This window comes from Anabrus simplex, chromosome 3, assembly GCF_040414725.1.
Source record: "Anabrus simplex isolate iqAnaSimp1 chromosome 3, ASM4041472v1, whole genome shotgun sequence".
In the NCBI taxonomy this organism is placed as follows: domain Eukaryota; kingdom Metazoa; phylum Arthropoda; class Insecta; order Orthoptera; family Tettigoniidae; genus Anabrus; species Anabrus simplex.
This window is the reverse complement of record NC_090267.1, coordinates 383,219,831-383,245,222: the sequence shown is the minus strand read 5'-3', so window position 1 is coordinate 383,245,222 and position 25,392 is coordinate 383,219,831. Positions and strand designations below refer to the sequence as shown.

General features: G+C 38.8%; 2 protein-coding genes across 4 annotated transcripts in view; one reads left to right on the top strand and one right to left on the bottom strand.

Moving 5' to 3' along the window:
• The window catches only part of LOC136866403 (reticulon-4-interacting protein 1 homolog, mitochondrial-like), a 270,197-nt gene that overhangs the window by 194,258 nt on the left and 50,547 nt on the right, over nucleotides 1-25,392 (top strand). The window lies entirely within an intron of this gene.
• Nucleotides 18,436-25,392, bottom strand: part of eIF2alpha (eukaryotic translation initiation factor 2 subunit alpha) — a 76,075-nt gene continuing 69,118 nt past the window's right edge. For both annotated transcript variants that reach the window (XM_067143326.1, XM_067143327.1), the window contains exons 5-6: nucleotides 23,370-23,485; nucleotides 18,436-18,744 (exon numbers count right to left, since the gene is read on the bottom strand). In XM_067143326.1, coding sequence (XP_066999427.1) covers nucleotides 18,559-18,744; nucleotides 23,370-23,485 — 302 coding nt within the window. In that variant the 3' untranslated portion in view covers nucleotides 18,436-18,558. The remainder of the gene's footprint in view (nucleotides 18,745-23,369; nucleotides 23,486-25,392) is intronic.

The window sequence follows — 25,392 nt, the reverse complement described above, 5'->3', positions numbered from 1 at the left end:
ACACCAGGCAAATGCTGGGGCTGTACCTTAATTAAGGCCACAGCCGCTTCTTTCCCACTCCTAGCCCTTTCCTGTCCCATCGTCGCCATAAGACCTATCTGTGTCAGTGCAATGGAAAACAACTTGTAAAAAAAAATTTTAAAAAAATAGACATCGTTACCTTGAAAACATAAGGGTTAGGCTTTCCTTGTAAGTGCTCCTACACTTTCATAGAATTTCAAAGGGAAATAATACCCTTGGTACCCAGGACGAAGATGGGCAATGTTGATGAGGAATGGAAAAGATTTAAGGAAGCACTGGTTGGATGTGCAGAAAAGGTATGTGGTAGGACATCAGGAAATGTGAAAGACAAAGAGACACACTGGTGGAACAATAGGGTAAAAAGTGAAGGAAAAGAAAATGGCATGAAAAACATCGAAGACTGAAGAAAGTAGAAGAAAATATGTGGAGGCAAAGAATTTGGCCAAGAAATTAGTGGAGGAAAAAAAGAGGAAAAGCTGGGCCTTATCACACAGAAATTGAGAGATGATATGCAGGGCAGCAAGAAATTATTGTATGGTATCTTAAGAAACAAAAGGAGAGATCAAGTAAACACCAGATTTGTGAAGTATGAAGAAGGCATAATATTGACGACAAAGCCAGAAGAAATAAGAAATAAATTGAGGGAGTATTTTTAGACGTTAATGAACATGAGAAATAATGACAGTCATCCAATGGACCACCAAGAAAGGCAATTAGTTGATGAAGAAATGGATAAAGAAATTACAATGGATGAAATTGAAATGGCAGTAAGAAAGATGAAGAATGGAAAAACTGCTCGAACAGATGAAATTTTAGTGGAGATGATAAAGGCAGCTGGAGCTGTAGGCCTGCAGTGGATATATCAAGTTCTCAGGACTGTCTGGGAGAATAAGGAGGTCCCTGAGGATTGGCAAAAAGAAATAATCATCCCAATTTTCAAGAAAGGTGATAAGAAAGTATTGAAGAACTACAGGGGAATTACTCTGATATCCTATGTTGCTAAGATAATGGAGAGGATACTGGAAAGTAGGATAAGATTGAGGGTTGAAAATCAGATACAGGAAAATCAGTTTGATTCCAGTAGTGAGAGGTCAACAACAGAGACCATTCTCATTATGAGACAACTAATGGAAAAGCAATGGGAGTATGGGAATGATATGGTGATGACATTCATTGACATTAGAAAGGCATATGACAGTGTCCCCAGGACTAAAGTTTGGGACAGTCTGGTACAAAAAGGAATTGGAACAGGGATTAATAAAAATGATCATGGGAATGTACAAGGAATGTTGCAGTTGCGTGCAAACACAAGGTGGCAGTACAAGTTGGTTCAAAATCACTAGTGGGCTGAGACAGGGAAGTGTTCTATCACCAATCCTGTTTTCAATAGCAATGGATGACATCATGAAAGCAGCAAAAACAGCATATGGAGGAAGAGAAATGAACATGTTGTTATTTGCAGATGATATTGTGATTTGGGGAGAAGACGACATGAAGGTTCAAGAACAGTTGGATGTGGTGAATGGGAAGATTGAAGAATGTGGATTAAAAATAAGTGTAGAAAAAAGTAAAACTCTTGTTATGACTAGAGGGGAGAAGGAAGGGAAAGGTCAGATTAGACTTGCAGACAAACCCCCGAAAGTAGTGGAGATGTTCAAATACCTGGGGAGTGAATTAATGGAGAATGCTCCACTGGATGTTGAAATTAGTAAGATGATTCAAGCTAGAAGCTGTTTCTATCATAGTATAAGAAACATGCTATGGGAAAAAGATGTGCCAATGGAAGCAAAGAAAACTACGTACAAGATGTATTACGTACTCTAACAACTTACAGAGGAGAAACTTGGACAATGACAAAGAAGGATGAGAGGTTAATACAGGCAGCCGAAATGAAGTTCTTGAGGAGTATTATACAGAAGAGTAGAAGAGACAAAATAAGGAATGAGAAAATCCGGGAAGAAATTTGAGTGGAATAAATGAATGACAGAATAGAGAAGAACCGATTAAGATGGTTTGGGCACATAAAGCGAATGAGTGATAAAAGAATGCCAAAAACAGGTGGTGGAAATGTAAATGCAAGGAAGAGGAGGGCACGGATGACGACTGAGATGGAAGGACACAATCCATCGCAGTATTAGAGAAAGAAACCTCGACTGGGACACAGTGTTGGAGGAGGAGTGGCGGAAAGACCGAAGAAAGTGGAAAGGAACCATATTTGCCCCTACCCGGCTACAGCTGAATAATGAGAAATGATGAATATGATGACCTGGTTAAATACGCCTTGTCAATATGACAATACTCTTTCTGTTAATAGACCTTATTTATTCATCGTACATGTTTCGAGAACAATACACATTATCTTCATCACTGACCATACAAACTCATTTCTACTGTCAAAGTCTAACTTAAAACAAAGATTTTATATAATTACAACATCAATGAATAAAAACAATGTAACAATTTTCATTTGTTTAGCCTAAATTTACAGAACTATTATATCACGATTTCTAATATCAATGAATAAACAGTCAGGAAACTACTACAGTCGAACCTGCCCTAACGGACACCTCCCTATACGGACAATTTTCCATGGAACCGATTTTATTTTACATAAGACACGTGTTAAATAACCCCAATTTAAGCAGACATTGATATTAGTCTCATCCACTTGTCTTAAGCGGAGAATTTACACGTCCCAGGACAATTTTTACACCTGGCTATGTCATCTTTTCTTATAAAACCATCCTGCAGACATATAAGAAATCCTTTTGAATTTCTGTACTACAGTAGAACCTCAATAATCTGGACCCCATTAGTCCAGACAGCTGTTTAATAATAATTCATAAATACAATTACAGTATAAAGCTGAGTTACGAACGCAACGGTGTAAACTACGCTGGAGGAGATCGTTGAAAGTGTGATTGCTGCAGAAAGCTCTGAAATGGATGAATATAACCAGGATGAAGCAGATGATATTATTATTAACCCTAAACCAAAACTTAGTGAAATTAAAGACATTCTAAAAAGTGTCATTAAATACATTGAAGATAACAACAATGAACAACAATTATGAACATTTGAGGCATCTGTGTGAGTTTAATTATTAAAGAAATTAATGTCAAGGGAAGACGACAAAAGATCAGCAGTTTCTTCAAACCAGTAAGAATGTCAAGTGTGGGCAATGAAGGTGTATCTGGTCTGCACTAGTTATTCTGTATTTTGTAGAGTTTATACTAGAGATGGGGATTCTGATTCTTTTAGAAGAACCGATTCATTTGAACCGATTCACTAAAATGATTCATTCATTTGATTCGTTCATTTAATTCGTTCATTCCAATACCACGTGATGGAGAGCCGAAAGCGAAACCACGGACTCAGACGAACCATTCCGTTATGTTCTTTATAACTGCTACTGCTTTACGTGTTTACAGGTTCCAAGAAGTGAAATGTTCAAGGTATAATAATAATAATAATAATAATAATAATAATAATAATAATAATAATAATAATAATTGATAGCATTTTAACAAGAGTAATATCCTTTTTAGAGGTTACAGTTGAAAAATGCTACACAACTGTCTGACTAATCCTTTTCAAACTTAAGTAGCTACCATTCGAAACTATACGAGAATCGAATTATTATTTATAGTAGATATGAACATTTTTGTGGCCATGTTTCACGTGTTAGTTCACGAGAACAAAAACGTGAACGGGAACCTTGAAGTAAACTTAACCTAACATTTCGCAACGAGCTGGTAGTTGAGTGTATATTAAAGTTCCGAGCAGTGTGTGACTTGAAACTACGTGATAATATCTTATTTAAAAAAAAAAAAAAATTCCTGTAAGGTTAGGTTAGGAGTATTTGACTTGTGGACCGACTTAGTTCAGCTTAAATAAAAAATAACAGAGTCGTTCTTCACAAGTAGTCATTGATTCAAAAATGGTGGATACCCGATTTGGCGATATGAATCAGAACGAACGAGGAACCAAGGAACGAGTTGCCGCGTTCGGCTGCCATCTCTCGATTCAGATTTCGATTCACAAACGAGTCGATTCATTTCGTTCACTGAATCATGATTCAATCGTTCAGTGCAATGATTCGTTCATTTTGAATCACTCGTTCAGAATCTCCCCATCTCTAGTTTATACTGTACCAGTATTGCCTTTGTATTTCTTAAATTTAAAATATTATACAGTACTCGTTCTTTTTACTGAATAGAGCAAGTTGTTCCAAATCCATGAGTTTGAGTATGCGAACGTGCGAGTATGCCGCAGTGTTGCTCAGAGCACGGTTGGAGGGTGATAGCCAATACGTCAGTGGGCGAAGGTCATAGCACAAGTCCATGAGCTTCCTGCCAGTCTTGATGTTGTATTGTTTCCCATCACTACATAACATATTATTCTGTCACTATGTCAAGCCGGGGAGGCCCATTGCCTAGTTTGTGGGAAGAACAATTCTTCTTTACCGAAAAGAACGGATTCCCGTAGTGTCTGTTGTGTCAAAAAGTGCTACATTCAATGAGAAAATGGAATGTACAGCGTCATTACACAACACTTCATTCAGCTCTGTATGAACAGATGGAAGGCGAAGCACAGCAGGAACTCATAGCTAGACTGAAAGCCGACATACAAAAAGACGTACGTTTTTAAAAACAATTATCACTGTAGATTCGTTTGACATAAATCATTACACATTAAAAGGGAAACTTATTCATACTTTCTTTTCCAGGTGAGTCCGGCTCCATGGCTAAATGGTTAGCGTGCTGGCCTTTGGTCACAGGAGTCCCGGGTTCGATTCCCGGCAGGGTCGGGAATTTTAACCTTAATTGGTTAATTTCGCTGGCACGGGGGCTGGGTGTATGTGTTGTCTGCATCATCATTTCATCCTCATCACGACGCGCAGGTCACCTACGGGTATCAACTCAAAAGACCTGCATCTGACGAGCCGAACATGTCCTCGGACACTCCCGGCACTAAAAGCCATACGCCATTTCATTTCCAGGTGAATTACATTGAAGAAACTACCAATGAGGCAGCAATTTGAGCGCGTTACAAAGTCAGTCACACCACTGCAGTGAATGGGAAACCATTCTCAGTGGGGCCTATCGTGAAAATGTGTTTGCTCTCTGTTCCGGAATGTTTAACTCTAAGGGAGAGGCAGAAATTTGAATCGGTCTGTCTCTCAAAACAGACAGTGTTTCGTCTCATTTGCACCATGGGAGCGGATTTGGAGGGCAGCTTAAGTGTAGAATTCAAAACATGGTGGCCTTTCCGCTCGCACCTGATGAAAATACAGATGTAGTTGATTACGGTGAGCTAACTACATTTGTGCCTGGTGTTGACATGGGACTGCAAGTTACGGAGGAACTCTTAGATGTGTACTGCTGGATTACAGTGCTACTGGTCAAGATATATTTGAGGTGGTTTGTGAATCTGTGGACAACATGAGCTTACCATGGGAAAAGCTCCATTCGGTGGCTTCAGACGGCGTGCCACAAATAGTTGGGCGAGAGCAGGACTTTGTCTCTCAGTTAAAAAAGAAAGTTAAATGTGAATTCAGGAAGGACATGGTGACTGTTCGTTGTTTTATTCACCAAGAGGCACTTTATGCTGCAACAGTTGAATTGGAATCTGTTATGAAAGTTATAATGATGTGTGTAAATTTTGTCCAGCATCACAGTGTTAACCCTAGAATCGTAAAGTCCCTCCGGTGTAACACGAATCATAAACTTTCGTCTGTCAGACTACCAAAAAGCACTTTAATAAGCATCAACCCAACATTTTACACAAAATACAGAATATTATACTTAAAAATACCACACGTAGTGATGACAATACACTCTGGTCAGTTTTTCTTCAATAGGCACATTCAATGCACTGTTTTGCTTGGTGATCAAGACAAGTGCCTTCGGCATGTCTTACAAAAGAATCGGGTCATTCTTAATTTATTTTGATGGACAAAACGCACAAATTATTCTTCCTTCAGCAGTACCTGATTGAGGCTCCTCAGGAATGCCATCTTTTCCAACAATTTCAGCGATGGTCCACTTCAGACTGCGCCTCAAAGTTGGTGTCTGAAGTCTCTCTTGCAGCTTTGGAGCCATTAGCATTTCGGATACATCCTTTGCAAACTCTCACCTTGAAAGTGGCTTTTGGCCTTTTTGAACCATCTTATGCACATTAACAAAGTATCCATTGACAAGTGATATATTAATCATACTATAAAAGATACACATTGGCCATCTTCCCGTTTTTCTTGAAGAGGACATCAATGTTGACATTTCATCGAAAGTGTCCACGGCACCTTTAGTCCCATTGTAGTCTTCCGCCGTATCTTTTTCCGACTGGCTGCTATTGTTCCTACTTCATGGCATGTAGAAAGGAGGATTACATTCTTGTTTGGTTTTCCTTTATAGGATTCCATTGTTTTTATACCATCATAACAAAACATGGAGGACCCGAGCATTCTTCCTTTGACTTGTTTTCATCTCTGGCTTGTCTTTTCTCATTGTTCCAATGATTGTCAGGTTATGGTCGCAATGCAGATAATCACCCAGATGAATTGAGGTGAACCAATTGTCGGTCGTAATATTTGAACCATGTATTGGCCGGGTAATTTCATTCACGAAATACATTACCACTTATGTCTCCTGAAGAGAGTGGTTCTCTGTCTAATTCAGAAAGAACTGCCATCATCGTGCGCTAGATTTTCCATTTCAGTATCCTATTAAGCTTACGTACTATGGACAAAAAAAACATTACTGTAATAAACCAAATATTTACACTATTTACAGTTATGTACAAATCACAAATACTTTCACAAATCATAAACTTTCGTCTCTCAGACGACGGTCATATCGCAGTGAACAAACAACTGGACCTTTATGCTTGAAACCAAGGTCATCAGTGATTGTTGATAGCTGGGGAAGATTAGATGGAGGGGGAAGGCACAGTTCATTAGCGTCTGAAAATTTCTGTGAAAACTACAGGGGTGCGTAGTTTGGGAGACGAAAGTTTATGATTCTAGGGTTAATCATTGTCAGTCTGAAGGGTTCTTAAAAGATCTCAGAGCGGCTTATGGTGATATATCCTACCACAGCACTGTTCACTAAGTCGGGGAAAAGTACTTGACGTGTTTTTTGCCATTCACGAAGAAATTGCTCCTTTCCTGGAAATGAAAGGACAGGCAGAGCAGTATCTGTCTGATCCAACATGGGTAGCAGATTTGATAATGCACCTAAACCATCTGAAAACATCATTGTAAAGAAAAGATCTATTAATTGTAGATATGTACGATAAACTCAAGAGCGTTCACAGAAAAGCTTCGTTTGTTTCAGCGGCAGATTCAAAATAGAGATTCAACATTTTTCACTCGTCTTGACTCTTCGAAAATTATGAGGCTTCTTCAGTCTTTTGAAATGAGGTTCCAAGAGCTCAATGTTTGTGAAAAAGAAATGTGATTATTCGGCACTCTTTTCTCATTTACCCCTGATGACAACCTGCTGTCAATGCAGCTGGAAATTATAGACTTAAGAATTCTACCCTACTAAATAACAGATATTAGAATGCGGATCTGTCATGATGGTATCGTTTCCTGCACCATGAAACCTTTCCCAGGCTGCACAAGAACGCAGCACAGTTCATGTGTATGTTTGGGTCCACATACTGTTGCAAGCAACTTTTCTTGGCTATGAACTGAAGAAAATGCAAAGACAGATCAATGCTTGGAGATCCAACACTGAAGAATGCTCTACCCATCATGTCAGCAAATGCATTCACTCCCGATATATCAGCACTAGTGTCCACAGTGAAACATGAACCTTCTGATATTCAATAAACATATTGTATTCTGTACCTTAAACTTTCCTTATGAATATCTCCTACATTCACACACTTCCACAGTCATGCAACCCTGTTCATCAGTACTCTCCGTCACAGGTCTCCGCCAGTATCCACCACGCCGTGACAACAGCTTACCCCAGAGCAGAGCTGTATTGCAGGTTTCTGGCTTACTCACCATGCAAGGCAGCGAGCACACCATTACTCACTGGTTAGCAGCTCGGCTGAAACAGCCTAGAATGATGTGTTTAAATATGTACCATGGCTCATTTCATAAGTTATTTTGTTTAATCTGGACTTTCATTAATTCAGACAACCTAGAGTCTCAATTAGTCCAGATAATGAGGTTCTACTGTATTTCGGGTTCAAGGAAAAGAGGGAAAGAGGAATGTTGTAGTAATTAGTGTACATTCTCAGAATTCTAGTTGCCCGGGAATGCTATCAGCGACTCTGTTTACTCACAAGATACCAAGGGACTTTCCAACCTAGCTTTCATCATTCTGTTCATAACTCAGATTGTTGCTAATAAGGTTGAGGTCAGGTAGTTCAGTTAAAGTTGAAAAGGAAGAGACTTGTGCGCTATACCATGTGCCCAGTAAACATCAGTAACAAGGAACGAGGACTTTAAGTGAAAAAAATTCAAACACAAGGGAAAGTCAAAAACAATTGTGAAGAATTAAAATGAAATTTTAAGTGAGTGGGAGGAAAATAGGAAGCGAGGGGTGAAAAGTGGGAGTCACTTTTCCCAGAAGTGAACGTTGCAGTGTATAAGTAGTTCAAGTATGTTCAAGCAAAGAAAATGTGAGGGAGAGGGCCAATGTTACAAGATACACTGCAAGGAATCGCAAATAATCTGAAAGTTGAGATTCTTGAGCAGGTGAAGAATTTGTCTCTCATGCTGGATTGCGAGTACCAGGATACAATAATGGAACTATTTAACAGAATTTATCCCTTTTTAAGAATATTGCAGTAAAGAAAAACTGTGCTAAAACCACACACATACTCTCTCTCTCTCTCTGTAATGTTTGTAAAGGCTCTAAAATATCTTATAATATCTCCCAGGCAAATATTTAGTTAGAAATGATTTAGAATAATCAAAATACAGTCGAACCTGCCCTAACGGACACCTTTATTCAATGGACACCTTTCTATGTGGACATTTTTCCTCGGAACCGATTTTATTTTACATAAAACGTGTTAAATAAGCCTCATTTAAGCGGACACCTCAAATTCCGGACACCAGACATCACCACTAATCTCGTCCACTTGTCTTGTGTCATTCCAGGACACTTCATCTTAAAATAATTCTGCAGGCCTACGGGAATTCCTTTTAATGTTTGTACTATTTTTTGTGTCCATGTGAAAACGAAGGAAGTTAATTGTTATGTATAGGGCTCTTTCCAAACCTATCGTTAGGGTCGTCTTGTGTTCTAATTAGTGTACATTCTGAGAATTCTAGTTGCCCGGGAATGCTGCTCGTAATTGTTTACTCACAAGTTACAAAGGGATTTTCTAGCATATCTCACATCATTCCATTCATAACTAAGATTGTTGCTAATAAAGTATAGGTCAGGTAGTTCAGTTAAACTTGACAAGGAAGAGACTTTCATGTGCTGATTGTTGAGGCAGAAATACCATAGCATTTCAATCGCCCGTAAACAGAAGTAGGAGGGATGAGCATGTTTAGGGCTTGAGACAAGAAAAAACTTAGTGCAAAAGGACTTTCAATGAGAAAAGCTCCCTGAAAATTAAACTGCAGGAAAACACAATTGTGAAGTATAGAAAAGACCATTTAAGTGACTGGGAAGAAATTAGGAATCAATGAATGAAAATAAAGTGGGAGTCAGATTTGCAGAAGTGAACACTGTGTTATATGAGTGATTCATATTTGTTCGAGCAAAGAAACTGTGAGTGAGCCAATGTTACAAGAAAAAGAGCGAGAAATTGCAAATATTCTGAAAACTGAGATTAGTTCAGTAAAAAATGTGTGTGTCACGCAAGGTCGTTACTCCCTTTTCAAGAATATCGCAGTAAAGAAAAATGTGCTAAATTTGTAGACCCAGCTGAATGATTACATCCCGATGATGTAATGAATGTAAAAGCTGTAAAATTACTTGTAATATTTAGGCAAATATTTAGTTAGAAATTATTTAGAATAATCAAAATAAAGATGTATGCTTATATTTAAGGTGGATGTTTTTTGCCATTTAAGTGTTCGATTAATTTTTACAACCTTGTTTCAATGGACATTTTTCCACAGAACCGATGGTGCCCGCAGAAGAGAGGTTCAGCTGTATCGTATAAAACAGTCAATATTAAGATGATGTTAAAAGATATTCATTTCTTTCACATACTCAAGATCTTCAAATCTAATATTTTTCTTCTTTTTTTTCCCCTTCATCCTTAAATGATTATATGCTAGTTTATATAATGGATCTTCATTTCCAATTTTTTAATTTAAACCCAAATCAAAATTATTTTTCTGTGCAAGATATATTTTCCAAAACATTCATGAATTTTCCTCTTTGGGCCGAATGTTTTAATTCCATATCACTATTAATGTCTGTGAATTTATGATTATTTCCTAGCATGTATTCTCCCATTGCTGAATCTCTCTCATGTTCAACAGCAATTACATGTTCCTTAGACCTTATAACCAAACTTCTTCCTGATTCTCCAATGTATTATTGCTTACATGTTTGCATTTTGTAAATACCGGACTTATTATACATACTTTTCTCAATTTTATTTGAATTAAAAATTATCTTATTAGTATTATTAATAGTTCTGTAGGTGACATTTTCTTTTTTTGACATTTTTATTTTAGCCAGTTGATAATATTGCTTATTTCTAGAAGTTAAAACAGCAAAATTTTCTTTTTCTCCTTTCAATCTTTAAGTAAAGTTGTTTTAGGTTCATGTGTCACTTTATTTATCATGCTAATAACATTTTTTGAATATCCATTGTTATGAGCAGTCTGGCAGATTATATTTATTTCTTTGTCATAATTCTTTTTAGACATTAGTACATTCATAGCTCTGTTAATTAAGCTGTAAAATGTTGCCTTTTTATGTTGACCTGGATGATTAGAGTCGTTCTAATAATAGTATCCGAGTATACTTTCTGAAAATTTGAAAATTAAAATGACCCATATTTTTGGTAATTGTTATATCCAAATAACTTAAAGACCCACTAATCGTAAACTCCATTCTGAAATGCACCTGTTTATCCAAAGTATTTAAATATTCTAATAATACATCCGGTTTTACATCTTGTTCATCGATAACAACAAAGATACCAACGAATCATAACCATGTAACCAATCCATCTATCTTATTCACTATAATATTATATCTGTGTAATCTATGTATGTTTGCTAAAATTCCTAACATTGGAGAAACCATTACTAGACCCTTTGACTGCTTGTAAATTTTGCTGCCTAAAAATAAGTTATTTTCCAATTCCAATTCTAATCATGATAAAAATTCTTCAATTTCCATTTTACTCAACTTGCTGTGTTGCATTAGATACTTTCTTTGTTACTATTTTTTATATCTGCTATATGTATAGTACGTGAACCTTTTCTTGAGCCCCAGTTCCCATTCAGCACTATGGATCTCAGGGCTCAAGAAAAGGTTCGTGTACTATATGTTGGAGTACATATCTTTGAAATCACCCCTGTGGGTGGGGAAGACACAAGAAGACTACACTCATGGTATCCCCTGCCTGTCGTAAGAGGCGACTAAGAAGGGGTGACCAAGGGATGATGTAATTAGAACCATGAGACTACTTGTGATTAGTAGCATTACATGAGCAAGTGGTGGTGGTGATTATTGTTTTATGAGGAAGTACAACTAGACAACCATCTTCTATATAGGCGTAACACTAATCAGAGAGAGAGAAAATGGAAGGGATCCAACACTTCAAAAGAAGGTATCAGCCAAAGAAAGGCAAGGGCCACGAAGGGTGTGAAAATAAAAGACTCACTAGGCCTCGAATGCTGTAATACTATTGGGGTCAGAAAAGAACAAGAGTTGACCAAAGGAGGTTGGATAGGACATATGAAAGTGAGGAGCCTGGCACAAGTAAGTGGGAGCAATGCCAGGACTCAGCTGAGGGCCCCATGGCTGCCAACCCACACCCCCAAGTTGAAGAGACCTGGGGCCCCTTACGACAGGCAGGGGTTACCATGGGTGTTTTTCCACCACCCCCGCCCACAAGGGTAACATGAGCAACACCATGGGTCGACGTTACTTGTGATTAGTACTACCATGTGAGGAACAGCACGAGTCTATGTTACCTAGGAGAGGTACCATTCTGCGAGGAAAACCATGGGTCTGGGCGTTGCCTGTGATTAGTACCATTGTGTACATTCCATCAAGGCGGGGGAGCGGGCGCTTGGCTGCACAGTAGTGATGGGCAACACTCTCGCTCGAGACTGACGTCACAGACCTCAAGACCAATTCTCCTGTGCTGCAATCTGTGACGTTCCAGTAACTATGAGTAAAAGCTTGATAGGATATCAGGAGTTATCGCGTAAAACATTCTCATATGGAAACGTGTACCGATAAATTTTGTCAAAAGCCTGGAAAAGTATTGCATGTTTAACTATGAACACCTTAATACCACTAACGAAAGTGAAAACAGAATGTCAGTTTCTTAAATTGTTCAAGACTTATTTAAGGTGGACATCTTCGCCGAATAACCCTGTATAATTTGTGAATAACTGTAGATAGGATGTACACCTATCTGCATACTACAGGTGTGCATTATTCAAATGCGAGATGGAGCAAGATGCGCCTTACTGCATATGCAACCATCATTATGCACGAGTGAAACATGTAATCTAAAATGCCCGAGTTTGCTCCAGTTCCTTCAACAGGGTAGTGATGGGAAATGCTCTCAAGACCGATTTTCATGTGCGGCGATCTATGCAAATCCTAGTAACTACAAGTAAAAGCTTATCATGTGGAAATGTGTCAATAAATTTTGTCAAAAGCCTAGAAAAGTACTGCATGTTCAACTATAAGCCCCTTAAAACTATTTACCATTAACAAAAGTGAAAACACGTCAGTATCTTATACGGTTGATGAGTTATTTGAGGTGGGCATCTAGCTGAATAAGCCTGCATAATTTTAGTGAATAACTGTCGATAGGATGTACACTTACCTGGATACTTTGCAACTGTTGTCAACAGGATAGCTTCTTGTGATGGCCCTTAGCTGAATCCTGGCATTGCTTCCACTTACTTGTGCCAGGCTTCTTACTTTCATCTATCCTATCCGCCCTCCCTTGGTCAACCCTAGTTGTTTTCTGACCCTGATGGTATTAGGTTTCCGAGGCCTAAAGAGTCTTTCATTTTCACGCCTTTTGCAGCCCTTGTCTTCCTTTGGCCGATGCCTTCATTTTAGGAAGTATCAAATCCCTTCCATTTTTCCCTCTTGATTACTGGTGTTATATACAGGAAAGTGGCCTAGTTTTCTTCTTCTTAAAACAATAATCACCACTACCACCACCACTTCCTGTGATGTAGGCCGGGCCAGGGGTGTTCTCTGTGATGATTTCCCTTCAGCAATATTGTGTGTTTTAGTGCCGGATCATCCCAGAATTATTTCTGCTGATGTATTTTACTTCTTTTGAATAAACAAACAACACAGCAGGCTGTGCTATGTGGTATCTCTTCAAAATAACCTACCTCCACAACTTACATTGTGTTTCGGACATAGTCTTAAAATTGTTGCGTACAATTAGACACAGTTACACATTGCACCATCATATACCGAAGTACCTAACTAAGACACAAACACACTAATGCTGTAAGGAATTATTTCCTCAGTCACCAAAATATCGGTAAACATAAGCAGTGGTCATATGATATTGAATGTGGGGTCTGATAATGATGTACATCTACCTGTCAAAAGAATTGGAACAAACTCAGGCATTTTACATCACACGTTCCACTCATGCATAATGGTGGTTGCATATGCAGCAAGGCACATCTTGCCCCATCTCAAGTTTGAATAATGCACACCTCTAGTATCCTGGTAGATGTACCTACAATAGCCACCAGCTTCTATACTTTGCCTACTCATTCGTATACTTACCGCTGCATACAACGCTGGAATGCGTATCCTTTTATACTGCGTCAAAATAAACCTTGGTAGAAATGACCGGCCTAGTCGCTTGTTGACACGAATTTACGGACTGAGGAAGGCTCGCGGTTGGCTATTCACATACTCGGCACAAACAACATTCAGCTCTGTCTATACCTGTAGGCCTACAATACGCTGCTCGCCACACAATGCGGGAACAGCACTCTTGAGATATCTCAAAATTTCTCACGAGAAATAGTGCCTGCGCTAGTCTCGAGAAATCTCGAGACCCCATCTCAGACTGCCCATCACTACTGCATAGACTAGTGTCTGGCGAGAGAATGTGCCAAGCGCTGCGCTCGAGTGTATTGGTTCCACTGTGTTCAGAATAAGTCTGCGTTACCTATGAGTAGTAGCACTGTGGATTATGCACTGCCCGTGATTAGTACCCTATGTGAAGAACACCATGGGTCTACATTACCTGTGATTAGTACCACCATGCGAGGAACACGAGTCAATGTTACCTGTGATTAGTACCACTATTGGAGGAACACCATAGTTCTGCTTTACCAGTGATTAGTACTATTATGAGGGTCTGGTGACCTGGATTTTGGACCCATTTGGACAACAAGCTTCATCTCAGAAAATACAGTAGTGTGAATTGGATCCATGGTCTTTTTTTTCATCATCATTTGTTTTAAATTCTAGTCAGTGAATACATTTTGAAGTTTTAATTATCATTTCATTTCGTTGCACCTTGTACCATTACGGCCCAATGACATAGTTGTTTGGCCCCTTTAAATAACAATCATCATCTATATCTTTTTGATATCCAAACTATGCATCGTGTAGTAGTCAGTTGGCTCAACGTTTTTGATTCTGACGATGTTGATGTTTGTTGTTTAAAGGGGCGTAAAGGCCATCGGCCCCTAATGGTAAGAGGTGAACGAAACAAAAATTATAACATCAAAATTTATCCACTGACTAGAATCTAAAATGATGAAAAAAAATGATAGTGAAACAAAAACAATCAGTGGATCCAATTCACAAAGCCTGAATTACTGGGATGGTGCATTGTTATCTAAAGGGGTCCTAAATCCAAGTCGCCGGCCCCTCATAATGGTACCAATCACTGGGGGGTAGAACCATTGTGTTCCTCCTATAGTGGTACTAATCACAGGTAATGTAGACTCATGGTTTTTCCCTAATAATGGTACTAATTACAGGAAATGCAGCCTATCGTATGTCACACAAAATGGCATCACTCACAGATAACACAAACCCATGATATTTCGCACATAAGGGTACTACTCACATGCAACGCAAACCTATGGTGCTCCGCACATAGTGGGACTAATCACGGGCGCTGGTATTCCCGAGTTGTCTCTTACTAAGTGGAACTAATCACAGGCAACGTATACTCATTGTGTTGCTCACATAGTGCTACTAATCATAGGCAATGTAGATCCACGGTGTACGACACATTATGGTAACAACCACAGTTAATACAAACCCATAGTATTCGTCACATAATGGAACTTCTTTCAGGTAATGCACACCCTTGGTTGTCGCACATAGTGGTACTTACCACGGGGGCCAGCCAAACCCGTGGTTTTTCTCACATAGTGGTACTAATCACAGGCAACATACACCCATGGTGTTTCTCGTAAAGTGGTACTACTCATAGGTAGCGCAGATCTAATCTGAACTCAGGGGAACAGACACATTCCAGTACAGTATTATGGCACAGGGACATTAGTTTGCGCAGCCGAATGCCCGCTCCCCTGCTTCGGTGGAATACACACAATCGTAGACCATACTAACCACACAACCGTCATGTTCCTGACATAAAGGCATTACTCATTGGTAACGTAGATCCATGGTATTCCTGACATGGCGATACTAAGTGCAAGTAACGTCGACCCATGGTGCTCCTCACGTAATGATACTAAGCACAAGTAGTTTCATGGTTCTAACGTCATCATACCTTGGTCACCCCTTTTAGTCGCCTCTTACGACAGGCAGGGGATACCACGGGTGTTTTCTCCGTCTGCGTCCCCCACCCACAGGGGGTTGTGTGTTTGGTCCGCGAGAGCTATTTTATTTCGCTCAAGGACCCCCCTCCCTATCCGCCACCTGGGATGCGCCACGTTGGAGTATCACCTCTCCCCCTGCCATGCTAGCATAGTACGTTCGTGGTTTTTGATTCTATTACAAAAGTCTACAGTATTGTAAACTTAGTGTTCTTTTAAACATCTTTGTATTCACTTAGTTGTCTTATATACCAGACTACTACTAAAATTAACTATTGGTCTAAAAGGAATGTCTTGCTTATGAATTTTGGGTAGTGATCTTAAAGTAGGTATCTCTGGGCTCATATTAGACAGTTAATATCCTTGGGATTCAATAAAAAATTTATGTTAGTAGGAATTTGTTTAATTCTCTCTTTTTTTTTTTTTTACCAAATCAAAATTAATGCTCATTCGAAAATCCTTAGCCTTTTCAATATAATCTTGTTCTTCTATCAGCACAGTAGTATTACTTTTATTAGCTTTTATCACTACAATATTATTATTATTATTATTATTTATTTATTTATTTTTTCTTCAATAATTTAATTTTCTTATTCAATTTCCTATGGTTATTTCATCATGTTCTAATATATTAGATAATGTTTTACTCACTTTACGTCTAAGCATAACTTGTTCATCAACTAGTAGGTTAGCTATGGCTACTACTGTTTCAGCTATTCTTCTTCTTCTTCTTCTTCTTCTTCAGTTTTTCCCACATTGGTGGGGTCGCAGGGTGAACTGTGTCGCACATATAGATTTGGCCCTGTTTTGCGGCTGGATACCCTTCCTGATGCCTATATGGAGGGATGTAATCACTGTTACAAGTTTCTGTGGTGACTGGTAGTGTAGTGTGTTGTCTGAATATGAAGAGGAAAGTGTTGGGACAAACACAAACTCCCAGTCCCTGGGCCAGAAGATTTAATCAGACACGATTAAAATCCCCGACCTAGCCGGGAATCAAACCCGGGGCCCTCTGAACCGAAGGCCTCAACGCTAACCATTCAGCCAATGAGTCGGACGTCTGCTTCAGCTATCAACATAACCAAATCATTTCCACGATTATAATTCACCTTTAACCAATTTAATTTAAGCCCTTTACATAAAATGTTAATTTCACTAATGTTAAATTTTAGATTTCTAACTGGCTGAAAGAATTTGTGTTCGTTATCATTCAGTATATTTAGCTTCTTAATATCATTAAGTGTTTTGCTTTATCATCAAGCATATTTTGGAACTTCTTATCCAGTATCATTTGTTTCTTGCTCAAAATATTATACACTGATATTTCTATGTTCTTCTGCAACCAGTCCCATTCTATTTTTGATGCTGTTGTAATTTATACAGTTAAATAAAGAGTTCTTTAATTTAAAAAATAGAGAAAGCATAATTTAAAAAAATAACACTCAATTTTTATTTAATTGCAAATAACATTCCTTCCGTTTTCAAAGTGTCCCCAAACAGCTCACAGTCTATATGAACTTAACCAACTAACATTATTTCACGTGCCACACAACAGGACATGAATATTACCTACCAGGAGGATACAGCAGGGAAATTCAACACACTGGAACTTTTGGCAGATTAAAACACATTCCACAGGAGTTTCCCCTTCGACATTTCACTCACTTTAAATAACATTTTAAATATCATAGTCAATTCCTAAACTTGAATTGATATAAAAAATTTAATTCTAAGCGTGTTCATATAACTTGGTGCTCAGGATACAATTTAAAGACTTAATCATCCACTTAATTTTAAGGTTATCCTTAAAATATTGAATTCTAGTTCTTTCATTCCCCTTTTTTTGAGTACAGGAAGTTGTAATTTATACAGTTAAATTGAGTTCTTTAATTAAAAAATAGAAAGCATAATTTAAAAAAATAACACTAAATTTTTATTTAATTGCAAATAACATTCCTTCTGTTTTCAAAGTGATCCCAAACAGGGTTTTGCTCTTTTTCATTTCCTTTTGTAGATTAGCAGTTTCTTAACATTAACCAAAGGAGATCCAATATGTAATACTGTCAAGGCAAGATGTTGCACATTTGTTAGGACAGATTAAAAATGATGTGATCCATTAAAACAGCTTGAGCCCTGCACTACAACAGCAAATTGTTAACAATGCATGAATAGAGCACAGTACTATCACATTGACTCAACAGGTGTTATGGATTCTTGAGTGAAAAGGATTCCCTTCCCTAATTTGCAAGTTCTGACTAGGTATCCCTATGAAGAATTGCAGCTCAAATTACTTCTTACAATCTCGTATTTTAATAGATATGCAGATATGCGTGTACCAAAACAAATCACGACTCTTAGCTTGAGAATCCGTATCTTAAATATCAGGTGCATAGTATAATTATCTTAAATATCAGGTGCATAGTATAATTACTGAGAGAAGAATAGATAGGTCTTGTACCATATATTTATTAACAATCACGTTCGAAGTGTAATACATATTATTCTCTTAAACATATTCTTTTTTTTTAAATGAAACATTTATGAATTACTGCATATCACAACAGTAAAATGTTTCAGTCTTCTACCTCCCCTCCCTCACCATCCCCTTCACCATCCTCATCATCCTCACCAGCATTAAACACCTGCCCTTCAATTTCTTCTTCTTCATCATCATCTCCAGCCACTTCTGCGTTCTCTGCTTCTGCTCGCTCCATTTGCCGTGCAAGTTCAGCTTCATCTGTAGCTGTCACTACTTTCGGCTGTTGATCAAAGTAACAGTACACAACCATCAAAAAGTATTTAGGGCAGGAAACTCAAGAATGACACAACAAAAGCTTATCCTAACATCTTTCATATATTTAATATGCACTGAAAGAAAGCAGGGATAATACAAAATAAGAAAGCTGTAGTAATTATTTCTTCTTGGGGCACCGGTCTGTATGAAGTCTCTTTGACAGCTGGTAGGTACCATCCTAGCATTCTTTTGGGGTTGAAGTCAGAAGGTAAAGGTGAAACTACAAATCACTCCTATGATGGCTGCAAGACTGTTTCCTGGCCAGATAACGAATTTTTACCTGGATCCGAGGACTGATTCGAGGTCCACTCAGCCTATTTGAGAACCACTGAGAAGCTATTTTATGGCAAGAGCAGCTCTGGTCTAGAAGATTCATTCTGCTGTGTGTCACCTTGTAATCTGCAGATCTTTGACCTGAGCAATGGTTGCTCGATAGATTATCTGTTGGGTAAAATGCTGCGCAGAACAGCAGCATGAATTTTACTGTTTGAAGATGGGTTAGTGTCCTATTAAAATTTCATAAAACTAGGGCTGTTAGCACCATTGGGGGGAGGGAGTTCAATTATGTTACTTAACCCTTTCCCACGGACTATCTATGACTCACTGTCTGGCGAAACCTACAGTAAATAATTTATCCTGTAAAAACCACTTAAGATATTGCTTTCAAATTTTGTAACAATGGAAAATATACTATAGTTATTCCAAAATGATACGAGATCACGTAATTACACGCAGACCCCCCCCCCCACCCCCTCTGTTTGGAATGATACATCAAGAAGCATCCAATATGGTGCATAATGTTAAATTGGTGCCGCTTCCGTACCCGGTGTGCAGATTTAGGGATGATAAAAATCATATAAGAATGTGCAACGATACCTTAAGTAGCAGAAAGGAGAGATCCTTCCTTCATGCTTGCCAGAAACCCACCATCCCGACCCCAAAAGTATTCTTACTTATATAGAAGAATTAAAACTGAGACTGTGTAAATGAGATGATAGCGACCATGTGCTGTGTTCCTATTGGCCGGCTAATGTCTCCAACAGAGCTCGCATCGTGTGCATGTACAGGGCTGCCATATTCGCTAAAAGTAAGAGAACCATAAATTCCTAACTCGCTGAAATCTATCTTTGCAAATCCAGGCCAAGCTCTGTCATGAGAACAGTAGCCCCCTTCGGGGGCCACACTCCCTTCGAGAGGCTCTTAACTATGGCCGCAGCGCATACTGGCCGCACGGCAAGAAAAAAATATGATTTAGCAGCTCTAACCTATCTTTGCAAATCCAGGCCAAGCTCTGGTCTTGTCACTAAGAATGCGTAAGTTGGCAAACCTCCTGAGTGTTACGTGACGTCGCCCGTTTCACGCCATGTTGGATGTCTAACCTCACTTTTGCACACCGGGTACAGAAGCTTTACCAAGTAATTATGTAAGAGGCCCATAAACCGAAACAGAATTAACTGGAGGACTAAAACTCAGAATTATTTTTTGTATAAGTAGGCCTAATATTTCAAAAGGAGACGGTACCTGAATGAACATTTCCTGTCCTGTGCCGTATTTCGATTTCCCTCAGATTCATATCTTGTACCAACTGATTCCCACACCATCTTTATTATCATACCTACAACTTCAAACTCACTACCATTGCATTCTTCAACATATTAATCTAATTTGTAACAAATATCCTCTGCACTCAACTGGTTATGTGCAGCCATGTTGCTGCAATGTGTTTACATTCACTCAGCTGTCTGTTCTATCTAAGAAAACATATAAAAGAACACTATTTTAGGATTCCGTGCATGCCAGTTGTATCTAGGAAGCGTAGGGAATTCACTGGTTCCAAGAAGTTATATGTTGAGCAGACAGATGGCAGAGGAAGTCTGTTTGAAAGTCGAGTAAGCTTTACTATGCAATCCGCTGAGACAATGTGCGACTCCAGTACGCTTTACTAAGCAACCCACGGGAAAGAGTTAAGGGTGAGTGCAGATCAGAAGGTTTAAAAGGAACCAGTCAAATGTGGGTGAGGTTGTGTAAGAAGACCTTTCCTTTATTTCTCCAAAATAACAACAAAATAAAACATTATATTAAACAAAAGAAAGGTATTCATTCTCAACATTTTCCACTAATAAATCTGACAGCATTTAAATTTGTCTGTACTACCAATCCTTGGATTGGAAGAGCAAAACTCTGCATAGATGTTTCAGATGACAATTAGCAAATTTACTTCCTTGACAGGAGGATGTCATGGATTGGATGAGGTAAAACTCTGTTCTATCTGATTTATAGATTTTCTGTTGGGTTAACTGCTGAGCAAAACAGCAGCATTATTTCCACTGATCGAAGCTGGGTTAGTGTCATCTTAAAATTTCATAAATTCAACCTATTTGCTCAAAAGACAACTTGGCATGAATAGCATGGTCATTTGGAAACAGTTCAAAGTGAACAGCATAGAGAATCACCTTTTGACCAAAATAACCTAGATATCTAGTTAAGGCTCTTTATTGTAATATATCCATGTTTTTCACACAACTGGTTACCAAAAGGAATTTTGACAAGTTGTTTGCAGATATCAATTTATTTTAGGGCTGCAGTCAGCACAGAGGGCTTGATCTTCATAATGCTACGTTTCATTAGTGGCTTTGGAAACACAAAGGTTTTTTAATGATTGATTAGTGCTAGCAAGTGGCTATTCAAACATGGTGCCTAGGACCTCACTTTCTCCAGGGATTGTTTTCAAGGTTAGACACTCCAAAATCAATCTGATGATCTAATCCAGGCCAACCCCTTTATTTTTCCTTTGCATTCAAAACTTTCTCCAAAAGAATCTAAAAACGCAGCTGAAATGAAATTTTGTGATCACTCATTTCTCTCATATTCTGGATAACATGTGCAAAATACACACATGTATACACTGCTGTGCAAAAGTTACAGACAAAAGTAACTTTCACATGTTGTGTCACTGCCAAGTAAAATAGCTCAATGAAACTTGAACCATACATAGGAACAACTGCTACAGTATGGTACGGTAGGCACCTGAAATGAATATGCAATGAGACAAACAGAAATGACACTGTTATACAGAGACAATAAATTACACGTAAGTCACTGCAACTTATGATGGTCCCCTCAACATCACGAAAGAAGGGACATGATTCTTAAAAGGATGTGTGATCACTATGGACAGTGATAGATGCTCTGCAACATATTCCTATGATGGCCACAAGATTGGTAAGGAGTTCTTGTGGTAGGGCGTTCCATTCCTCCACCAGTGCAGTTGACAACTGCTGGATGGTCGTTGATGCATGTGGACGTGCTGCAATACGTCTGATCAACATGTCCCACACGTACTCGATGGGATTTAAGTCAGGGGAATGGGCAGGCCAATCCATTCGCCAAATATCCCCTCGTTCTGAGAGCTCCTCCACCTGTGATGTTCAATGTGGTTGTGCATTGTCATCCATAAAAATGAAGTCAGGGCCGAATGCACCCCTGAAAAGATGCACATGGGGAAGGAGTACACTGTCGCAATAACGTTGACTGGTTAGTGTACCTTGATCAAAGATTTGGAGGTCGGTATACCCATGCAACATTACGCATCCCCATACCATAACACTTGGACCACCACAATGATCATGTTCGACAATGTTCCTGGGTACATCACGTGTTCCTACCTCTCGCCAGATGAGGGTACGTTTAGAATCACTGCTCAGAATGAATCTGCTCTCATCTGAGAAGTGCACGCGACCCCACTCCTCATCGGTCCAGACCTGATGCTCTTAGCACCATCGCAAGCGGTGCTGCCGATGTGTGGGTGTCAAAGGAACACAACGTAATGGTCATCGGTTAAACAGACCACCCCCATGCAGTCACCGTGCCACTGTTGAACGTGACATTCAGTGCCTTGCAGTCCTGTTAAATGTGGTTGCAACTGCACCCGCTGTTTGACATGAGTTTCTTCTTGCCTGTTGCACAATGTAGCAGTCTTCTGCTGCTGTACTTGACCGAGGTCGACCCTCCTCTCCTTTGGGCAGCAGTGCCTGTGGTTCAGAATGCTCTCCATGCACGTGAAACAATGCATTGAGTAATATCAAACTCCTGGGCTATACTCGTCACACTTCATCCTTCTTCCAGTTTCCCAATGATTCTTCCCCAAGTGAAGTCATCCAAATGTTGTCTCTGGGCCATGTTGTAATGAATACCACCACCACAGTGCATATTAACACTGTCTTTTGTTCCTTCAACTGCTCGGTTTGTGGAGCCAGACCCATTTGGCGCTATAGTCGTGGTGACCTCATGCCAGGTTTCTATGCACGTGTGCAAGACCTCTGGCAACATGTTATCACACTTGCCTTTATTTCCGAGTAGTTGATATATTATTTTGCTTTATCTATCTCATCCTTAAATTTTGCACATAAGTGTAGTTTTGTCTTAAAGTATTCTTTAAAATAGTACCAACAACACATACTAATTATTTATAGAGAAGCAACTTGAAGACATAAACATAACAGTTATAGGAAAATATTTTTCAGCCTAGTACTATATAATATTTTACAAATATTTATATCAGCAGTTTCATGAAGAAAGTAAATTACTCACAGCCATCTGAATTTGAAATACTCCTCCCATTGTTGTGATGGTATCCTCAATCTTCTCGATTGCATACGAGAGAGCCTTTAAACCATCCTGTTTCTCTGGAGTGGATGTTGTCATAACTGAACAAAAGAAAAGAGTAATTCAAATTATAACAAATGTGTTTCATCCTTTTTACTGATTTGCTGTTAATAAAAAGCCAAAATGAGCTGCAGTATGTACAGTGAAAAACTGGCCAAGTAATTAAGATAAAAAGATGTGAAGAGTGGCAGAAAGTATTTTTTTAAAGGTAGCCTAAATAGGAGATTATGATCCCCTCAGAACACACAAAAACTATCCACAGATTATGTTCTGCATTATTCTGAGTAACCACAACATATGAAACAATAACAATGCAAACTTCATACAAGGGTACTACTAAGGTGTGTTTCTGGATACAAACCTTTTATTTTAATTTCAGGTATACGTTACACAACTTAACAATATTTCTTATTTAACCCTCCATTAGATGCAATAGTTTTATAAAACCAGTGGACGCAATGTGCTTGAGAAGCAGAGCCTCTTATTCTTTGTGTGGTTTTTTTTCTTTCACAATTTGCTTTAAGTCGCACCAACACAGATAGGTCTTACGGCAACGATGGGATAGGAAAGGGCTAGAAGTGGGAAGGAAATGGCCTTGGCCTTAAGGTACAGCCTGGTGTGAAAAAATGGGAAACCACGGAAAACCACCTTCAGGGCTGCCGACAGTGGGGTTCGAACTCACTATCTCCTCGATGCAAGCTCACAGTTGCGTGACACGCCCAACTCACCCGGTTTCATGTGTTCTATCCACAAATGTTGTTTACTAGCCCTTCTATTGACAGAGCAGTTACACTCGAACCTCGATGTCTAGAACCTCAATTACTCACATTTTCAGTATCTCTTGTGTGAATTTCTCGATTTCTTGAAGCAAACATTTCCTTCCTTGAAGCAAAACATACTCTGTAACTCGAATTTTGTGCAACATTAACTATACAATATGGCATTTGCGGTTTGTGAATAAGAGTTAACAAGCAAAGAAAGGGTTACAATGGCGCAGAGCTAATATGACAGGAACCGAAAAATAAAAACTTCTAGTGATCGGAAGATCGGCGAAGCCTTGCTGTTTTTCGGGTGTGAATTAATTACTGGTTACGTACGAAAACAACCCCCGAAGTCGTGGATGACAAGCTCCATTTACGAATCTCAGCTGCGTTGTATTGACGAGAAGTTTCAATGTGAAGGGAGGAAAGGTTAACAGTATCAAACAGAAGAAACTAACAGATATTCTTCCAAAGGCGTTAATGGAGGTATGTTTCTTGTTTCACTACTGTATGTACTGTATTCTGTCTTTTAAAAAGTTACTATACAGTAGTAATGGTTATAATTAAAATGATGTGACGTAAAGCCACTAGCAAAAAAAAATATGCCGTAAAATAGAGTTGGTTTGTATATTTTTAAATACTGTTGAAAATAATGTATTCAGTATAAGCCCATAGATACATATGATTCAATTATGTGCTATACATGCTCAAAAACGGTATTCTCTGCAACTCGAAATAAAATTTAGCTGCCAAGGCGATTCCAAATATCAAGGTCCCACTGTATTTTATGGTAAAAATATCTTGATTATTATGAGGAAGAGAAAATTATTGTTAGGAGTAGTCTTACAATATAAACTTCATTCAGTTTCATGGTTCCTGGTGTGGATTACTGTAGTCATGTCCTAGTTCGTTAACCATGGACAACGGCTGAGTGGCCTAGTAAGCAGTACTGAGAGTCGTTATAACAGTTGCTACGGAATGGGAGTGGGCATCTCGGCGGACATATTCTGAGATATGGCCTTCCTTGTGCTTAGGCGGCTAGGGTAATACAATCCACCGGAGGTCCCTAACCCGTTAGAGGAGAGATTCTCAATTGGACTATGCGTATGCCTTTCAGCGTTCAGTCTGCAAGCCTCTGTAAATTTATTAAATGTCCCCACAATCCTCTATTTGCAACTAACGCTGTG